General features: G+C 40.5%; 1 protein-coding gene across 6 annotated transcripts in view; it reads left to right on the top strand.

Annotated features, from left to right (window-relative positions):
- Mcm8 (minichromosome maintenance 8 homologous recombination repair factor) overlaps positions 1-16,148 on the top strand; it is a 36,755-nt gene that overhangs the window by 7,020 nt on the left and 13,587 nt on the right. For all 6 annotated transcript variants that reach the window (XR_004516218.1, XR_004516217.1, XM_010607509.1 and 3 more), the window contains 6 exons: positions 696-894; positions 5,026-5,111; positions 9,356-9,507; positions 9,766-9,961; positions 13,310-13,340; positions 14,404-14,544. Coding sequence is in view for 4 of the 6 variants with exons in the window: in XM_010607509.1 (XP_010605811.1) it covers positions 696-894; positions 5,026-5,111; positions 9,356-9,507; positions 9,766-9,961; positions 13,310-13,340; positions 14,404-14,544 (805 nt within the window). In the remaining 2 variants the exon portion in view is untranslated. The remainder of the gene's footprint in view (positions 1-695; positions 895-5,025; positions 5,112-9,355; positions 9,508-9,765; positions 9,962-13,309; positions 13,341-14,403; positions 14,545-16,148) is intronic.

Raw genomic sequence — 16,148 nt, 5'->3', positions numbered from 1 at the left:
GAAATTTTTTTTTTTTTTTTGATACCGGGGATTGAGCTCGCGTCCTTGCTCTTGCAAGCAAGGCAGACCACTGAACTGCTGAGCTAAATCCCCGGCCCCTAGAGAATAAATGAAATTTTTAAAAATTCATCATTATATTTTAATATTTGAAACTCATTGAGATAAGAAAATAAAGCCTCACCAGGGTTTATTTTTCTTTTTTAAAAATATTTCCTAACTTATTTAAATGGAAGTTAGAAAACCAGAAGTTGTTGAATCTGTAGATTTCTTCCTGGCTATATTTTTTTCTTCTGCAGAAAGCATTCTATGGATTTAAAAAAAAAAAAAGGGAAGATAAGATTTTGTTGTTTTGTTTTGGTACCAGGAATCCATTCCTGGCTCTGGTTTTGTTTTTGAGACAGGATCTCACTATGTGGATCTCACTGTGCAGTCCAGGCTGGCCTCAAATTTATGGTGATCCTTCTACCTCAGCCTCCTGAGTGCTGGGATTACAGGTGTGCACCACCATGCCTAGTGCAGAAGATTGAGTTCTGTGGTTTTATTTATTTATTTTTTAGAAAATTTACTACTTGTGAGAATTCTGATATGTAATATGACTGTATGGTTTGGTAATTTCATATTTCCACCTAAAAGGAACTTGTGAAAATACTGACATCCCAACTATAGATTTATAGGTGTTCCTATTTTATTTGTAGGGTGTACAACTATGAACCCTTGACCCACCTGAAGAGTATTCGCGCAAATTACTATGGAAAGTACATTGCTCTGAGAGGGACAGTGGTCCGCGTCAGTAACATAAAGCCTCTATGCACCAAGATGGCTTTTCTTTGTGTGGCTTGTGGAGAGGTTCAGAGCTTATCTCTGCCAGATGGAAAATATAATCTTCCCACAAAGGTGATACATTCTTTAACTGCTTCTTTATCTTGGTAAAAAGTCAAATTAATTTATTGAAACATTTTCCAATGTTTCTGACCACAGAGTTTTTATTTTTTGTCTTTAAATTTTGAAATGCTTTAGGGTCCAGAAAATATAGATCTAAACATTCTTCAACTTGACATCCAGAATTTTTTTTCAGCTCCAGGTTTTTTTTTGTTTTTTTTTGAGGCATTCTCTCTATGAGGCCCAGGCTGGCATGCCTCTGCCCCCTGAATGCTGGGTTTACAGGCATGCTCCACCACACCTGGCTCCAGATTTTTTTTTTCCTCATTGAGTTTATTGGTACATTTTAGGTATACAGTACAGTTTCATTCATCACTGGGATCTTGCACCTTTACATGACAGGTCTTGGTTCTCATTTTTCCCCTTGTTCCTTTCCTGCCCTCCCTCCAGATGTATTTTTAAAGACACCAAATATTAGTTTCTCCTTTTAACTTTTTGCCTGTACCTTTCCCAAGTTGGTCATTATCCTGAAGTTATTGTGCATCCTTTACATTGATATTTGTATTTTGACTTAATAGGTAACTCACATCAAGTTTTCCTTTTTTTTTTCTTTTTGGTTTTTTGAGACAGGGTCTCACTTTGTAGTTGAGACTGATCTGGAGCTCACTATGTAGCCCAGGCTGGTCTTGAACTCACAGTGATCCTCCTGCCTCAGCCTCCCAAGTGCTGGGATTATAGGCATGCGCCACCACACCCAGCTAGATTCAAGTTTTCTTAATGTATTTTCTTCTTTTTCTCTTTATTGACCTGTTTGTTTTTAAACCCTGAATTTTAAAGCTAAAGAATTACAGAGGATAATGTAACTAACATCTATGTAGTCATCGTTATTCACTGGTGAATATTAAATTTTGTTACTTTAGCTTAATATTTTACCATTCAGTATTTTTTGTTTTTTTTAATGGTACTGGGGATCAAACTTGCGCCCTCATGCTTGCAAGGCAGGCAGTGGAAGCACTGAGCCAAATCCCCAGCCCCTAAGATTTTTTTTTTTTGGTACCAGGGGTTGAAGTCAGGTCCTTGTGCTTGTGAGGCAGGCGGTGGAGCCACTGAGCTAAGTGCCCGGCCCTTTAGCTTAATTTTTTAAATAAAAAAATATAAAGTATTACACTTAAGTCTTTCTGTTCTCTTCTGTAATCTCATTGCCTTTGTTCTATCCCCATTGGAAACCACTAATTTACAATTAGCATGTATTAAACACATGTTTATTCTTGACTATAAATATATGTAGGGTTAGTTTTGTGTTGTTTACACATAAATGAGATACCAAATATAACATTCTGCAGCTTTTGTTTTTCCCTTTGTTGGAGTTCTGCTTACTTTAATATGTACCTAATTCTTTCATTTTTACAGTGGTACTGAGAATATTCCATGAAATAAATAGCCACTGTTTAACCATTCTGGTGGTCATGGGCATTTGTGTGCCTTGCAGTCTTTTACAATTACAAATGATACTGCATAGAACGTTCTTGTACACATCTTGTTAGCAGAGAAATTTCTGAGTTACAGGCTTTACTTATGGTTAACTGTATTAGATGTTGTCACATTACTTCACAGAGTATTGACTTCAACTTATACACTTACTAGCATGTTAAGCAGTTATTTCCTTATATTTTCATTAACACTTGGTATTGTTAGACTTTTTAAGTTTTTGCCTAATTCTGATGGGTAAACTGGTATTTATTTTGTGAATGTCTATGGCTGAGCATCTTTTGGTATCTTTGTTGAATTTTCTGTTTATATTTTCATTCATTTCCTTTTTTATTTGTTTGTTTCTTTTTTGGGGGGGTGTTATTTGATACAGGGTCTCACTATGTAGTTGAGGCTGACCTAGAACTCACTGTGTAGCCTAGGCTGGTCTTGAACTCACAGCGATCCTCTTGCCTCGGCCTCCCAAGGGCTGGGATTACAGGAGTGTGCCACCATGCCCCCGGCTTTATTTGTTTCTTAACAGGAGTTCTTTATATATGTTATGTACTAACTCGTTGGTTTCATCTATCACAGATATTTTCTGGCTTTTGGTTTGTCTTTTAGATTGGTAGTGTTTTTTTATTCTATATTTTTACATTCTGACATGGTCAAAATGATTGGTCTTTTGCTTATAACTTTTAAGCTTTATTGTCTGTGTAAGAAGCCCTTTCTTACCTGAACATTATAAACATATCCCACATTTTCTTCCCCTTTTTTTGGTGTTTTAAGACAGTCTCACTATGTAGTTAAGGCTGGCCTTGAACTCCTTGAACTCACTGGTTAGCCCAGGCTGGCCTTAAGCTCACAGTGATCCTCCTGTCTCAGCCTCCTAAGTGCTGGATTATAAGCTTGTGGCACTACGTGTAGCTTCCTCATTTTCTCTGTTATTTAGATCTTTCGCCAATCTAATATTTAACTTCATGAATGGCATAACACCAAGGATCTGATTTTGAGGTGAACAGTCATTTGTTGTCCGGCCACTGTCTGCTTATCATTGTCGCTGTTGTGGTTTGGGCCTCCTCTGTGGTACATGGAGCTCTTGCACATGTGAGCCTGGTTCATTTCAGTGCTCCTGTACCAGCTCCGTGACCTCTTATTTATGTTTATCTTATTAAAACTTTTTGATAAGGCAGGAGAATTTGCCTGACTTCATTCTTTTCCAGAGTTTGGCTTTACTGTGTTTGTATTTTAATTAACTTAATATTTGTTAAATGATCGTTCTTGTAAGGGGTTGAATCTTTAGTGAAGTAAATAATTACCTAAAGAATTTGAAAATGGAAATACATGATTTTGTGTTTGAAATTTCTAGGGCTTCTTCTCTTAGAGGAAGAACAAGGTGTGTTAGATTGAGCATTTGGTTCTAAATAATCAATGGTATTGATAAATGTCATCTAATATTTGTCTCATCTTAAGGTATAACCTTTAGATTTTTTTTTTTGCCCTCTCACTAAAGTGCGGAGGAGCTCTGACTCAGAAGATGAGTGCCATTATGAAGAGATCCTGCATGTGTGCGAATTAAAGGGATCAGGAAAGATGACTGTTCCAAGTGATTGCTGTTCTAGTCACGATTGCTGCAGAATAAGTCACCCTAAGTTTAGTGGATCACAGTAATTTGATGTGTGATTTCTGTGGGTTGGGAGTTTTAAGAACTACTCACCTGGGCAGTTGTGCTCCAGGTACCTGTGGAGTTGTAGTCAGAGTTGGTGGGAAGAGTTGGTACTGTGAGGTGGTTGGGGCTGACCAGGCACCTCTGTCTTCTCTGAGTGGCCCTCTGCATGTCCTGGCTGTGGCTTTTCAGTACAGTACAGCAGCTCAGAGCACTCAGTCTGCTATGGCTGCTGACAGCTAAAGGGAAGGAGGTCCAGGGGCCATAAGCTAGACTTGAAAGCCAGGCAGCATTGTGTCTGTTTCATCCTGATGACTACAGAGAGTCATAAGCCTGGCCAGATGCTAGGAAAGGGAATTATATGTTTAATGGGGAAGTGGTTCTCGAAAAGTTTGAGAAGAAAAGTTGCGATTTTATTTGGAAAATGTTGTCTGCTGTAATGCCTGAGTTTATAAATGCATCTTAAAGTCCAGACACCAAAAAAGTGACTGATGAAAATGAAGACGGCTTGCTTTTACATGTTGATTGCCTGTGTGGAACAGTAAATATAACATATAAGCAGCGCCAGAGGAGAACTGGGGATTAAAGACCTAAGAAAGGCTTTCAAAAAGAAGGTAGGCTGGGCTGGGTATGTGTGGCTGAAGCAGAGGGGCCTTAAAGGAGCCCAAGGAGCGGAGTCTCATGGCCACAGATACCTAAGAAAGGCTTTCAAAAAGAAGGTAGGCTGGGCTGGGTATGTGTGGCTGAAGCAGAGGGGGCCTTAAAGGAGCCCAAGGAGCGGAGTCTCATGGCCACAGCAGAGGATAAATGCATGGTGTGAGGGACAGCAAGGAGCCTTGCAGCCCAGAGCAGGAAGTGAGAGGGACCAGCTGGAACTGTTTTGAAAGCAAATGAAGTTGTTGCAGGAGGAAATGGAAAGCCATTATGGCTCTTAGTTGATTTTACTTTGATAAAGTACCGACACTTGAGTTTTCCTGAGATGCGATTGTCACTGTGCATTTCTCTGCTTGCAGTGTCCCGTGCCTGCCTGTCGTGGGAAGTCGTTCACTCCTCTCCGCAGCTCTCCTCTTACAGTTACCATGGACTGGCAGTCGATCAAGTAAGCAGTAGACTGTTAAATAAAAGGTTAGATGAAGTTATAGACTCATTTCCTTATGAGCTTCACAAAGAATATTGACATTTTCAATAAAGAAGCCCTTAGCATCGCCTATTTCTGTTCAGGTTCTCACTGTCCTCTACCTTTTATACCATTTGCTATCAGCTCTTTTTAAGTTAAGCTTTTGTGTTTTTGCTTCCATGTTAATTTATAATTTTATTGTATTATATGTTTTTTTTTTTCAAAATAAGGTGGTTTTCTCTATTTTTTAACCAGTAATTTATTACTTTTTTTTCTAGCCACAGGCCCAAAACTCATCCCTAAATACAAAATAGTGGGTTTTTTGTTTTTTTTTTTTAAATCAGAGTGCTCTCCAGATCTTAAAACACTAAGAACCTAGGGAAGGAAAAGGTAAAGTGGCTTGGTATGAAGCCTTGTCCTGGCTTTTTTTTTTTTTTTTTTGGTGCCAGGGATCAAACTTGGGTCCTTGCACTTGCAAGCACCTCTCCTTCTCAGTAAGATCAACATTTATAATAAATGCCTGTTTAACACTCTTGGGTTTGTCTGTGTGCCTTCTGAGTAGTAGATTTCCAGCCAGGTAATGGGGCTTTTATCACTGAGGGGGGATGAGGGCATGAAAGGGTCTATAAAGTTTGCAGAATGGCAAATGTAGACAAAACCTAGTGTGATGTAACTCTATAAACAAAACCTCTTTGATTTCAAGTTAATATAGCAAACAAGAAAATAAGCTTAAATATTTTAATCAGATTTGAATGATCGCATAGTAGGAAATCAAACAGTGTTAGACAATAGAAAACAGACTATTTAAATATTTTTTTTTAAGCCTAGGCATGGTGGTACTTACCTATAATTCCAGCATTCTGGGAAACTGAGGCAGGAGGATCACAAATTGAGGCCCGCGTGGACAATTTTGCAATACCTATCTCAAGATAAAATTTAAAGAAAGGTTGGGATATAGCTTGGTGATAGAGCACTTGCCAGTATTACAAAAAACAAAAATAATAATGTGAAATAACAAGAAAGGGTGCAAAGGGGAAGTAAGAGGTGTAGGGGAAAGGAAAGAAGGGAATGAAATTAACATGAGAAAATGAAGAAAAGGAAACAAAGTCTTTGTAGATAGGGAGGGATAGAGGGGTTGAAGGGAAGGCAGGGGAATGGGGAAAAATAAGAACCAAGATGGATTATGTAAAGGTGCAAATTTCCAATGATGAGTATCATTACATTGTATACCTTAAATATACCAATAAAATTAATTAATTTTTAAAAATCATATAATTAAATTACCAAATAATAAATGGAAAAACCTAAAAAACAAAAACAGTGTAAACAAAATCCTTTTCTTAAGTCTTTAAACTATGGTATTGCCCAAGTTAATTTAAAAATGAGTTATAGTAAAACATGTCTAGACGACCAGGTATAGTGGTGCATACCTGTAATCCAAGTCCTTGGGAGGCTGAGGCAGGAGGACTGTCACAAATTCAAGGACAGCCTGGGCTACATGGCGAGTTCAGGGCCAGCCTAGACTACATAGCAAGACCCTGCCTCAATAAAACAAAAAAGGCAGTATTAGCTTAGGCAATTGTTTTATTCTAAAGTGACGTTTTGCCTAGAAGAAAAGTTTCCTTCCTGCCATACGTAGCTAATGCAATTTCTGTTTTTTTCTGAGCCTTAGGTTTGGATGGCCACAGGAATTAAATTATTGTTTTTCAACTAATGCATTGAACACGTGTGCATCAAGGGGGTAGCCTTGTAATGTGTATCAAAGCTTATGGTTGCTGCAGTCCCTATTAGAAGTTCATCTAGTGACAATAGCCATGATGTGTAGAAATAGTTCACAGGTAGTATGTTTTCACAGTGTCAGTAAAACACTGGGAACATGTAAACATCTGAAGAAAATTAAAAGGAAGATGGTAAATGGTTACAGTGTAACCACTACAAGTAGGGAGGAAAGAAAATACTTTTAAGCGAAACCAAAATTTGTTTATAGTGTATTCTGGGGCATGGCAGGTCCTGGAGAGTTACCTGCTTTTCAATCCTGGCTCCTAGCTTTATTCATTCATTCTTTTGTTTGTTTGTTTTTAGAAAGGGTCTCACTTTGTAGTCCAGACTGACCTCGAACTCTTGGCCATCCCGCTTTACCTTCTGAGTGTTGGGATCACAGGTGTGCACCACCACTCCTGGATCATGTGTTCTTTAGACCTGCAGCCCTGCTTTATCCTGGGATTTTCTTTGTCACGCTGCTAGAGTTGGCCCCCATTTTCTTGGATGTTGTCTTCTCTAGTTTTATTTTTCTAGAGAAATTCTCGAGAAATTTTCAGAAAGCTCACATAGGAGGTAAAACATCCTGGGTTCTTGCCTGTCTGTAGATGCTTTCATTTGGGTCCTAGTCTGGGTAGGCGCTCGCCTGGCTACCATAGTCTGTTTGTTGGTGTTTTCCCTGCTGTCGGTGAGGATTCTGATGCTGGTCTGATTCCGCTCCTCCCTCTTGATAGTCTGTGTCTCCGATGTGTGAAGCAGTGAGGAGGGTCTGTCTAATTTGTCTCCACCTCCGACACAGACAGGTCCTGCGTCCTCGAGTTGTCTCCCACTGTGCAGTGTCCGACTTCTCTTGGGCTTCTCATCATCAGACGCATCCCTTGGCTTGTTCCTTTGTCTGAACTTCGGCTCATCCTTTCATTTACTTTGTGCTGTTTTCTAAATTTATCTGTTGTAAATGTTTGATTTATTTTCAGTTTATTTAATCTCACACTTGTTTTCCCGTGGTCCTTCTTTTTGTTTTTTAAAGATGGTAACATTTTCTCAAACTATTTTTTTTTTTTTTTTCCGGTACCAGGGATTGAACTCAGGACCTTGAGCTTGCAAGGCAGGCACAGTGCCACTGAGCTAAATCCCCAGAGTGTCTCAAAACAATATATTAAGCAAGAATTTTGTTTTTGTTTTTTAATGTTCTTCCTGAATTACTGCCATTTCATTCTCAAATTACTTGAAGTAGGCAGGTCTGGCTTCAGTTGTTTGTTTGTTTTGTTTTTATGGAATCTCTACATATAGTTCAGGCTGGGCTCACTCTGTAGCCCAGGCTGGGTTTGAACTTGTGGTGATCCTCCTGCCTCAGCCTCCTGTGTGCTGGGATTATAGGAGGGTACCACCATGCCCAGCGATCCTTTACTATTTTATAGGTAGGCATTTTTTTCCTCATGAGCCCCTCAGTAAGTGGGAGTCTTGACTATTATGAATGTGGGTTTTGTCATTTTTTGTTTTTGGTTTTTTTTTTTTGAGACAGGCTCGAACTATGTATTTCAGTAAAAAATAGACTCCTTGAACTTGCAGTGATCCTCCTGCTTCAGTCTTCTGAGAGTTGGTATTACAAGTGTGTACCACCGTGCTTTATAAATGTGTTTTTGAGTTGGTTTGAGCTTCTCAAATGCCAGAATGAGGGGCTGTTTTCTAGAGCTCTGATGGTCCACTAGACCCCTTACTGCCCTCGGAGAGGAAATGCGTGCATTCCTGTACAGCATTGCCCTAGGTTTCCAGGTGGTAGAGTCCTCATTCTTCTTTCCTTGGCTGTCCACCCAGCTTCCTAAAAGATTCTCTTTTGTTTGTTTGCTTTGGTTTTTTGAGACAGGACCTCACTATGTAGTTGAGACTGCCCTGGAACTCACTGTGTAGCCCAGGCTGGTCTCAAACTCACAGGATCCTCCTGCCTCAGCCTCCCCTCCCGAGTGCTGGGATAACAGGCGTGCGCCACCACACCTGGCTAAGATTCTGAACCACTGTCATCTCTGGTCAGTTATCCCAGTACCTTCGCTCCAACTCAGGAGCTTCTCTGAGGCTCAGCTGAGAACATGGGCTCCCACCTCTCTTTACTCCTGTAGCTTTTGGCTGTGTCTCCTGGATTTCATTTTCTTTCCTCCATCACTGTTTTCCCATGTGCCGTTGTCGGAAAAGTGACCACTGTTGTGTCTACTTTGCTGATGACCTCTCTACTTTCCCAGAACTTCTCTTTATCCTTTTAGTGACTTATTTTTATGGTCCTGTGGAGTCGGGAGGTGGGGCAAATGCCCTGTTCATGCTGCCACACTGAAGTAACTGGAGATTCACAACCAGACTCTTCTTTTAAAGCTAATCTGGCCGCCTGTGTAGGGCTGTGTGGACCCTGAACAGTTTATATTTTGAGGAAACAACTGAGAGAATGTGTGTATTTTAACCAGAAGTTGTTGAATGTTTAGAATCCAGGAGCTCATGTCTGATGCTCAGCAAGAAGCAGGACGGATTCCACGAACAATTGAATGTGAGCTCATTCATGACCTTGTAGATAGCTGTGTCCCGGGAGACATGGTGACCATTACCGGAATTGTCAAAGTCTCAAATGCTGAAGAAGGTATGGGTGACTTTTTCCTGATTGCAATTGTCTCTCAATAATAATTTGTCCAATTGTCTTTTCTCTACATAAGCTACTTCTGAATCTCAGATAATGTAGGGATTTCCTTGTTGCTTACTTAAGATGAAACTTTAAAGTTTATTTATAGCTCACTGTGACTTTAATATCCTAGTAGAGTCATTGCAGTGAAAATGAAAATACCAATACTATATTTAATTGAATTATTTGAATTTAATTGAATATTATTTGAATTTATAGGTTCTCGAAACAAGAATGACAAGTGCATGTTCCTTTTGTATGTTGAAGCAAATTCTGTTAGCAATAGCAAAGGTCAGACAGCAGAGACTTCTGTGGATGGGTCTAGGCATGGAACACTGATGGAGTTCTCACTTAAGGACTTCTATGCCATCCAGGAGATTCAAGCTGAAGAAAACCTCTTTAAACTCATTGTCAAGTACGTATGAAGACCATATGAGACCGTACTGCACATGTGCATGTCAGGTGCTTTTGGCCCAGGTAACAAAACCTGGTCAAAATGATCAGCCAGTTAGCATCCCTGTGCCCAGGGCACTCGCCACCACTCTGGTAGCCTGTGGATGTTTTGTTTTGTTTTTGTACTGGGGATCAAACTTAGGACTTTGCACTTGCCAGGCAGGCACAGCCCCACTGAGCTAAATTCCCGGCCAAGCCTGTGGATATTTTTAATGGTTGGAAAAAATTAAAAGTATTTCATGACACATGAAATGATAAGAAATCCAGGTAACAGTGTCTGTAAGGAAATTTTTATTGCAACAGATCCATACTCATTCATTTATGTAATGTCTTTGGGCTACTCTTGTGCCACATTGGCAGGGGTGAGTGGTTGGAACAGAACAGGTGTGGTTCATAAATAGTTTCTAGTTCTTTAAAGAAAAAAATTGTTAATCTCTAGTTTCAGTAACACAGATACAGTATTTACTGTTTCACACAATAGGTTTATTATTCAGCCTACCTCAGAAAGGTCTGAAGATTAAGTGAGATTTTGGAATGTAATTAACACAGCATGCTAGTATTTTTGATATTTTTGACAGTCTTGTGCACAATTTTAGAGGGGGGAAAAACAAGACTGCATAATAGATGAACCTAAGAGGTAAAGAACTGAGAAGACTGAAATGAATTTTGTCAGGGAAATTGACATTGTTGTGCAGTTCTTTCCACCTAGGCTTTGACAATTTGATGGGCTTTCTTTCTGCCTTTGGGATGTTAATTTGCCCACTAAGAAAATACTGAGTTCTTTGGGATTCTTTGTCCTTAGACTGGAAAAGGCCTCCTTCTAAACAGCTACCTGGACCCCCTAGGGGAAGGGTGCTGGGACCCAGGGTGGGCTGATGTGTGTGATGTCTGGGTGCACGCGGGCAGCTAGGGCAGCTTGGCTGAGGATGCCAGCTCCTCTGGATGGTGCTTCTACTGGTTATGAACTGTAACAACATTTTCAGTGGGCCTTCTGCCGTGTTCATAGGAGATTGGTATGAAAAATCTGGGTTTTCTTTCCATGGTTCGCTTTTTTTCCCCCTTTGTGGTTTCAGCATCAAAACTGTGATTTCTCATGGTCTTCCTTTTTTTGGTAGCAGGGATCAAACTCAGGACCTTGAGCTTGTAAGGCAGGTGCGATGCCACTGAGCAAAATCCCTGACCCAGTTTCCTATTTATTAATCTAGCATATTGGCAAACTAGGCCAACTGCCTTTTTCATACATTTTTAATTCCCTCAGTTTATTTACATATCATCAGCAGTTGCTTTCACACTGTAAGTTGAATAGTTGCGACTAAGACAGTATAGCCTGAAAAACTGAAAATATTTTCAGGCTCTTTAAGAAAAATTTTGTTAGCCAGGCATGGTGGTGGGTGGTGCACATGTGCAATCCTAGCACTGTGGGAGGCTGAAGCAGGAGGGTTCACAAGTTGAAGCCCAGCCTGCACAATTTAGTCTTTTTTTAACCCCAGGACTAGGAATTGAACTCAGGATCTTGCACTTGCCAGGCAGGTGTGGTGCCACTTAAGCACAATTTAGTCTTAATGAGAATTTGTCTTAAAATAAAAATAAAAATTAAAAAAAGGACTGGGGTTGTAGCTCAGTGTGAAGCCTGTAGGTTCAATCCCTAGTAAAAAATAGATCCACATAAAAAAGGAAGGAAAAGCCAGGTGTGGTAGCACACACCTATAGTCCCAGATATCAGGAGGCTGAGGCAGGAGAGTCACCTTGAGTTCAAGACCAGCCTGAGCTACGTAGAGAAACCCTGTCTCAAAAATGGTGGCGGTGGGGATTTGACTCGTTGTAGATAACATGGAGGACTATAAGAGGGGGGGATGGAAATGACAGTGGAAAGTTACATGTTCTACTTTAGACTCCTTTGAAAGTGGCTGTTGGTTAAGACCACTTGGGAGGTGAGCCCCGAACCACCAGGGGAGGAAGATGGAAGTAATACAGAGGAGGGGTGACAGTCAGTGTGAAGTGACCTGGTGAACAGTCAGCGTCAGTGTCCAGGATATAATCCCTCTGAGGACTCGGGATCACTGTGTTGTGTGAAATTAGCTTTAGTAGGGCTGGGGATTTAGCTCAGTGGCACCGTGCCTGCCTTGCAAATGCAATGTCATGAGTTCAAAATCTGGTACTGGAAGAAAGGAAAAAAAAACAAACAAAAACAAATTAGCTTCAGTACCTGTCCTTGTAGGGCCTTGATCTGAGGCTGCTTCCAGGATGTGAAAAGCCCCAGCACTGTGGTTGGCCCACCGTACCTGCTGTGGATTTCCTGTGGCCACAACAAGCCTCTGCAAACAGTGCAGGTGCAAACCAGGGCCACGGGCAGGACACCAGCCACCCCTTTGCGTTTATATGTACACATATATATGTTCATGTATGTAACTTTTTTCTTGAGATAAGGTCTCATTATGTAATTCAGGCTATCTTTGAACTCACTATGGAGCCCGGGTTGGCCTCAAACTCCTGGCAATCCTCCTGCCTCAGCCTCCTGAGTGCTGGGATTACAAGCCTATGCCACCACACCCGGCTTGTTTGCATATATTAAAAGGGGATAATAATTCATATTTTACTCCTGATTACTCTACCACTCTGCATTTTTGTTTGTTCCTTATTTATAAAGTGAATACATTCATTATACTTCTTTATATTCATATTCTTTTTTTTTTTTTTTTTTTTTTTTTTTTTTTTTTTTTTGTACTGGCGATTGAACTCAGAACCTTGCATTTGCAAGGCAGGCGGTTTATTCATATTCTTATTTTATTTGGTCCTTTGAGAACTCAACTAAAAAGAGAGATTTTATCCATTGTAACCTTTTTTATACTGTGTTTACTCCTTGGTTATCTTCTCTGTCTACAGATGTCTATTTACATAAAATACAGTATTCTGTACCCTAAAGTGGAGTTCTGTCGTTGTGGTGCATTTCACTGGCTGCCCGTTCATTTGGGGGTCCCAGGGACTGACCCTGTGCTGGGACTGCAGGCGGCCACCATCAGGCCCAGCTTGTGGCGTATGTTAGAGGCCGGCTGTCAGGCAGCAGAGTAGCAGTGCATTTGGTTACTTTAAATGCTCTGAAAGTGCCCCTCTCCCTTACAGGCACAGTGTTGAAAGCATTTGTCTTTTGTAGATTAACCAGGAATTTTTAGGAATTTAATATAAAATTTTTTCTTGAGTTATTTGAGGGGATATACATTTTTTCTATATTTGCTATATTAAATAAGTTGTAATTTCCTAATGAATCATTGGAGTGTATGTTAGAGTTTATAAGTTGTGTTCTGTTTTTCAGCTCACTTTGCCCTGTGATTTTTGGTCATGAAGTAAGTATTTCATCTTCACTCAAAAATATATAAAGTCTGGCTGGGGATTTAACTCAGTGGTTCCGCTGCCTGCCTCGTTTTAACCAGTTTTGTTTTGTTTTTGTTTTTGTTGTTTTGTTTTTTTGAGACAGGGTCTGACTTTATAGTTCAGGCTGGCCCTGAACTCACTGTTTAGCTCAGCTGCCTTGAACTTGTGGCAGTCCTCCTGCCTCTGCCTCCCGAGGGCTGGGATTACAGGCGTGAGCCACCATGGCTGGCTTCCAGTTAATCATATTTTAACATGAATCTTTACTTTCAAAAATTAATGATTCTGCTAGGTGTGGTGGCACATAGCTGTAATCTCAGCACACAAGAACCTGAGGCAGAAAGATTGCTGTGAATTTGAGCCTATCCAGGGCTACACAGTGAGTTCAAGGCCAGCCTGAAATATATAACAAGACCTTGTCTCAAAAACAAAACAAAAATGTGAAAGTATATAATATCACAAAGGTATCTTAGAAAGTATGAAGGGCTGTGCTGCAAGGTGCAAGCACAGTCCCCAAAATTGATAAGCATGTGCTGATCCCTGCTCTAACTTGGATGTGCAGTCACTTTAAAAGAGTCTCATTCCTATGAAGGCAGCTTTATCTTGCAAAGAGCTGCAGTTTGCCCCCTGCATCACTTAAGTTTTTTCTTGGTAATGTAGTTCAGGCTGGCCTCAACTACCAATGATCTTCCTGCCTCAGCCTCCCAAATATAGGCATGCAGCACCATGCCCAGGTTTTTTTTTGTTTTTGTTTTTGTTTTTTTTGGTACCGGGGATTGAACTCGGGTCCTTGCACTTGCAAGGCAGGCCACCGAACCACTGAGCGAAATCCCCGGCCCATGCCCAGGTTTTTAATATGTGTTGTTGAAATTTATGTTTCTATAATTTTGTTATAAAAAATGAAAATTTTAGTCAGGCTTAAACATTATATCCTCAAAAAAATTAGTATTGTAAAACATAGAAGCAAGAATACTATGCCCCTTTTGTTAGTCATCTTTATATTCTTGTTTCCTGCCCTCCCCTCCTTTCACACTTGAGCTTGTTAAAGCAGGTTTGGCATTAGCACTCTTCGGAGGTAGCCAGAAATATGCAGATGACAAAAACAGAATCCCAATTCGAGGAGACCCACATGTCCTTGTTGTTGGAGATCCAGGCTTGGGAAAGAGTCAGATGCTACAGGTAGGAAATCAGTACTTTAGTATTTGACCTTTGGCTTGTATAACAAGAACAACTGGCAAGTGAATTTTCTCAAAGCATGGACTGTTTGTCTTCTAGAGGATCTAGTTTGTCTGGTGGTGTAAGTGAGCTGGATGTGTATGAGTCACATGCAGTGTGTATCTGACACTGTTCTCAAACCAAGCCAGTTTTCTGTCACATAGGTTGCACGGACCTCCTGATCTATTGAGAGAGGAATTATAATAAAATGTTAACCATTTCCAACACTTTCGGTGTGTGGGGCATCTAGCATTGTTTTGCTAGGCCTTACTGTTGAGTTGGGATTTCACATCTGAACAGAATAGCTAAGGCAGTAAAACAGCACCACCCATTCTCCCTGTACGTGAGTCATGTCAGCACTGGATCGGGCTTCAGAAGGATCTGATAGAAGTAAGGGAATCTGTGTACTTGTTTCTCAGAGTCCAAAGCAGAGCAACTTCGGTGTCCAGTCCGTAGTTGTTGGTCACTGAGAAGACTCTGCCTGTGCCAGTAAGAGAAGTGTTTCTTTTCTGGGTTCATGATGACTACAGAAGGTGCTGCTTGTTGGAATGCTTGTGGCTCCCTGAAAGTCAGCCACATTGTCCTTTCTAAGAAAGCCTGGAATCTCCTATACTCCTCACCCAATATGGAAAATGTGGCCAGGCCAACAGCTTCTCAGCCCTTTGGTGCATTATAGCTCCATGACTCTTTGTCCAGGGTTTGGGAACCCGCTTGCCCATCAGAATCACCTTTGGAGCTCTTTGACAAGACTGTTGCCAGCTCCAGGCAACATGAATTCAGAGTCTCCAAGTTAGACTCCTAGTGTCTACATGTGCAGCTCTGCATGGGTGATTCTGATGTGCAGCCAGGGTAGAGAACAAAACAGCTTTGATCTTGGCTTGACTTTACAGTCTGTTTCCCTTTGAATGTGTCACTTCATTCCCTGAATGTTAAACCAGTCATGATTGTAATTCCATTAAAACATTGCATCCAAGTTTCATTCCTCTGGCCAGATGAGCTTACTTTAAAACAAGAAAAAATCCATCCTGAGCCTTTGCCACAGCCTGAGGTACAGAGAATTGAAATAGAGTACCTGCTTGTAGGTGAAACAAAATTCATGATAAAAATGGAAGTACATTTGCCAAAATGTACAGGAAAAAGTGCCTGTATGGATCTGACATGTTACACCTTTCTTATCTGTCTTTTGTCATATATAATAAGTTCCTTACTTACGAATGAGTTCTGATCTGGAGAATTATTCATAAGCTGACAGAGTGAGTCTTATGCAGTTGTACACCTGTGAGAGCTTGCAACTCAAATGTTTGTTAAGTCAGGGACTTACTATATATATACATGGCACCTTGGCTCACGAACTCAATTCTCTCCACAATTCTGATCGCAAACCAAACTGGTCGAGAACTGAATCAAATTTCTTCATAAGGTCAACATTGGACCTAACCTCCTTTAATTTGATTCTCTTCTTCAACTCACTTTGTGACCAGAATCATGGAAAGAACCAAGTTTGTGAACCAAAGTGTGTATGTGTGTGTGTGTGTGTGTGTGTGTGTGTGTGTGTGTAGACACACACA

This window comes from Fukomys damarensis, unplaced genomic scaffold (assembly GCF_012274545.1).
Source record: "Fukomys damarensis isolate Sample0158 unplaced genomic scaffold, DMR_v1.0_HiC HiC_scaffold_7, whole genome shotgun sequence".
Classification (NCBI taxonomy): domain Eukaryota; kingdom Metazoa; phylum Chordata; class Mammalia; order Rodentia; family Bathyergidae; genus Fukomys; species Fukomys damarensis.
The sequence above is the reverse complement of the archived record's forward strand: the minus strand, read 5'-3'. Positions and strand labels throughout refer to the sequence as shown.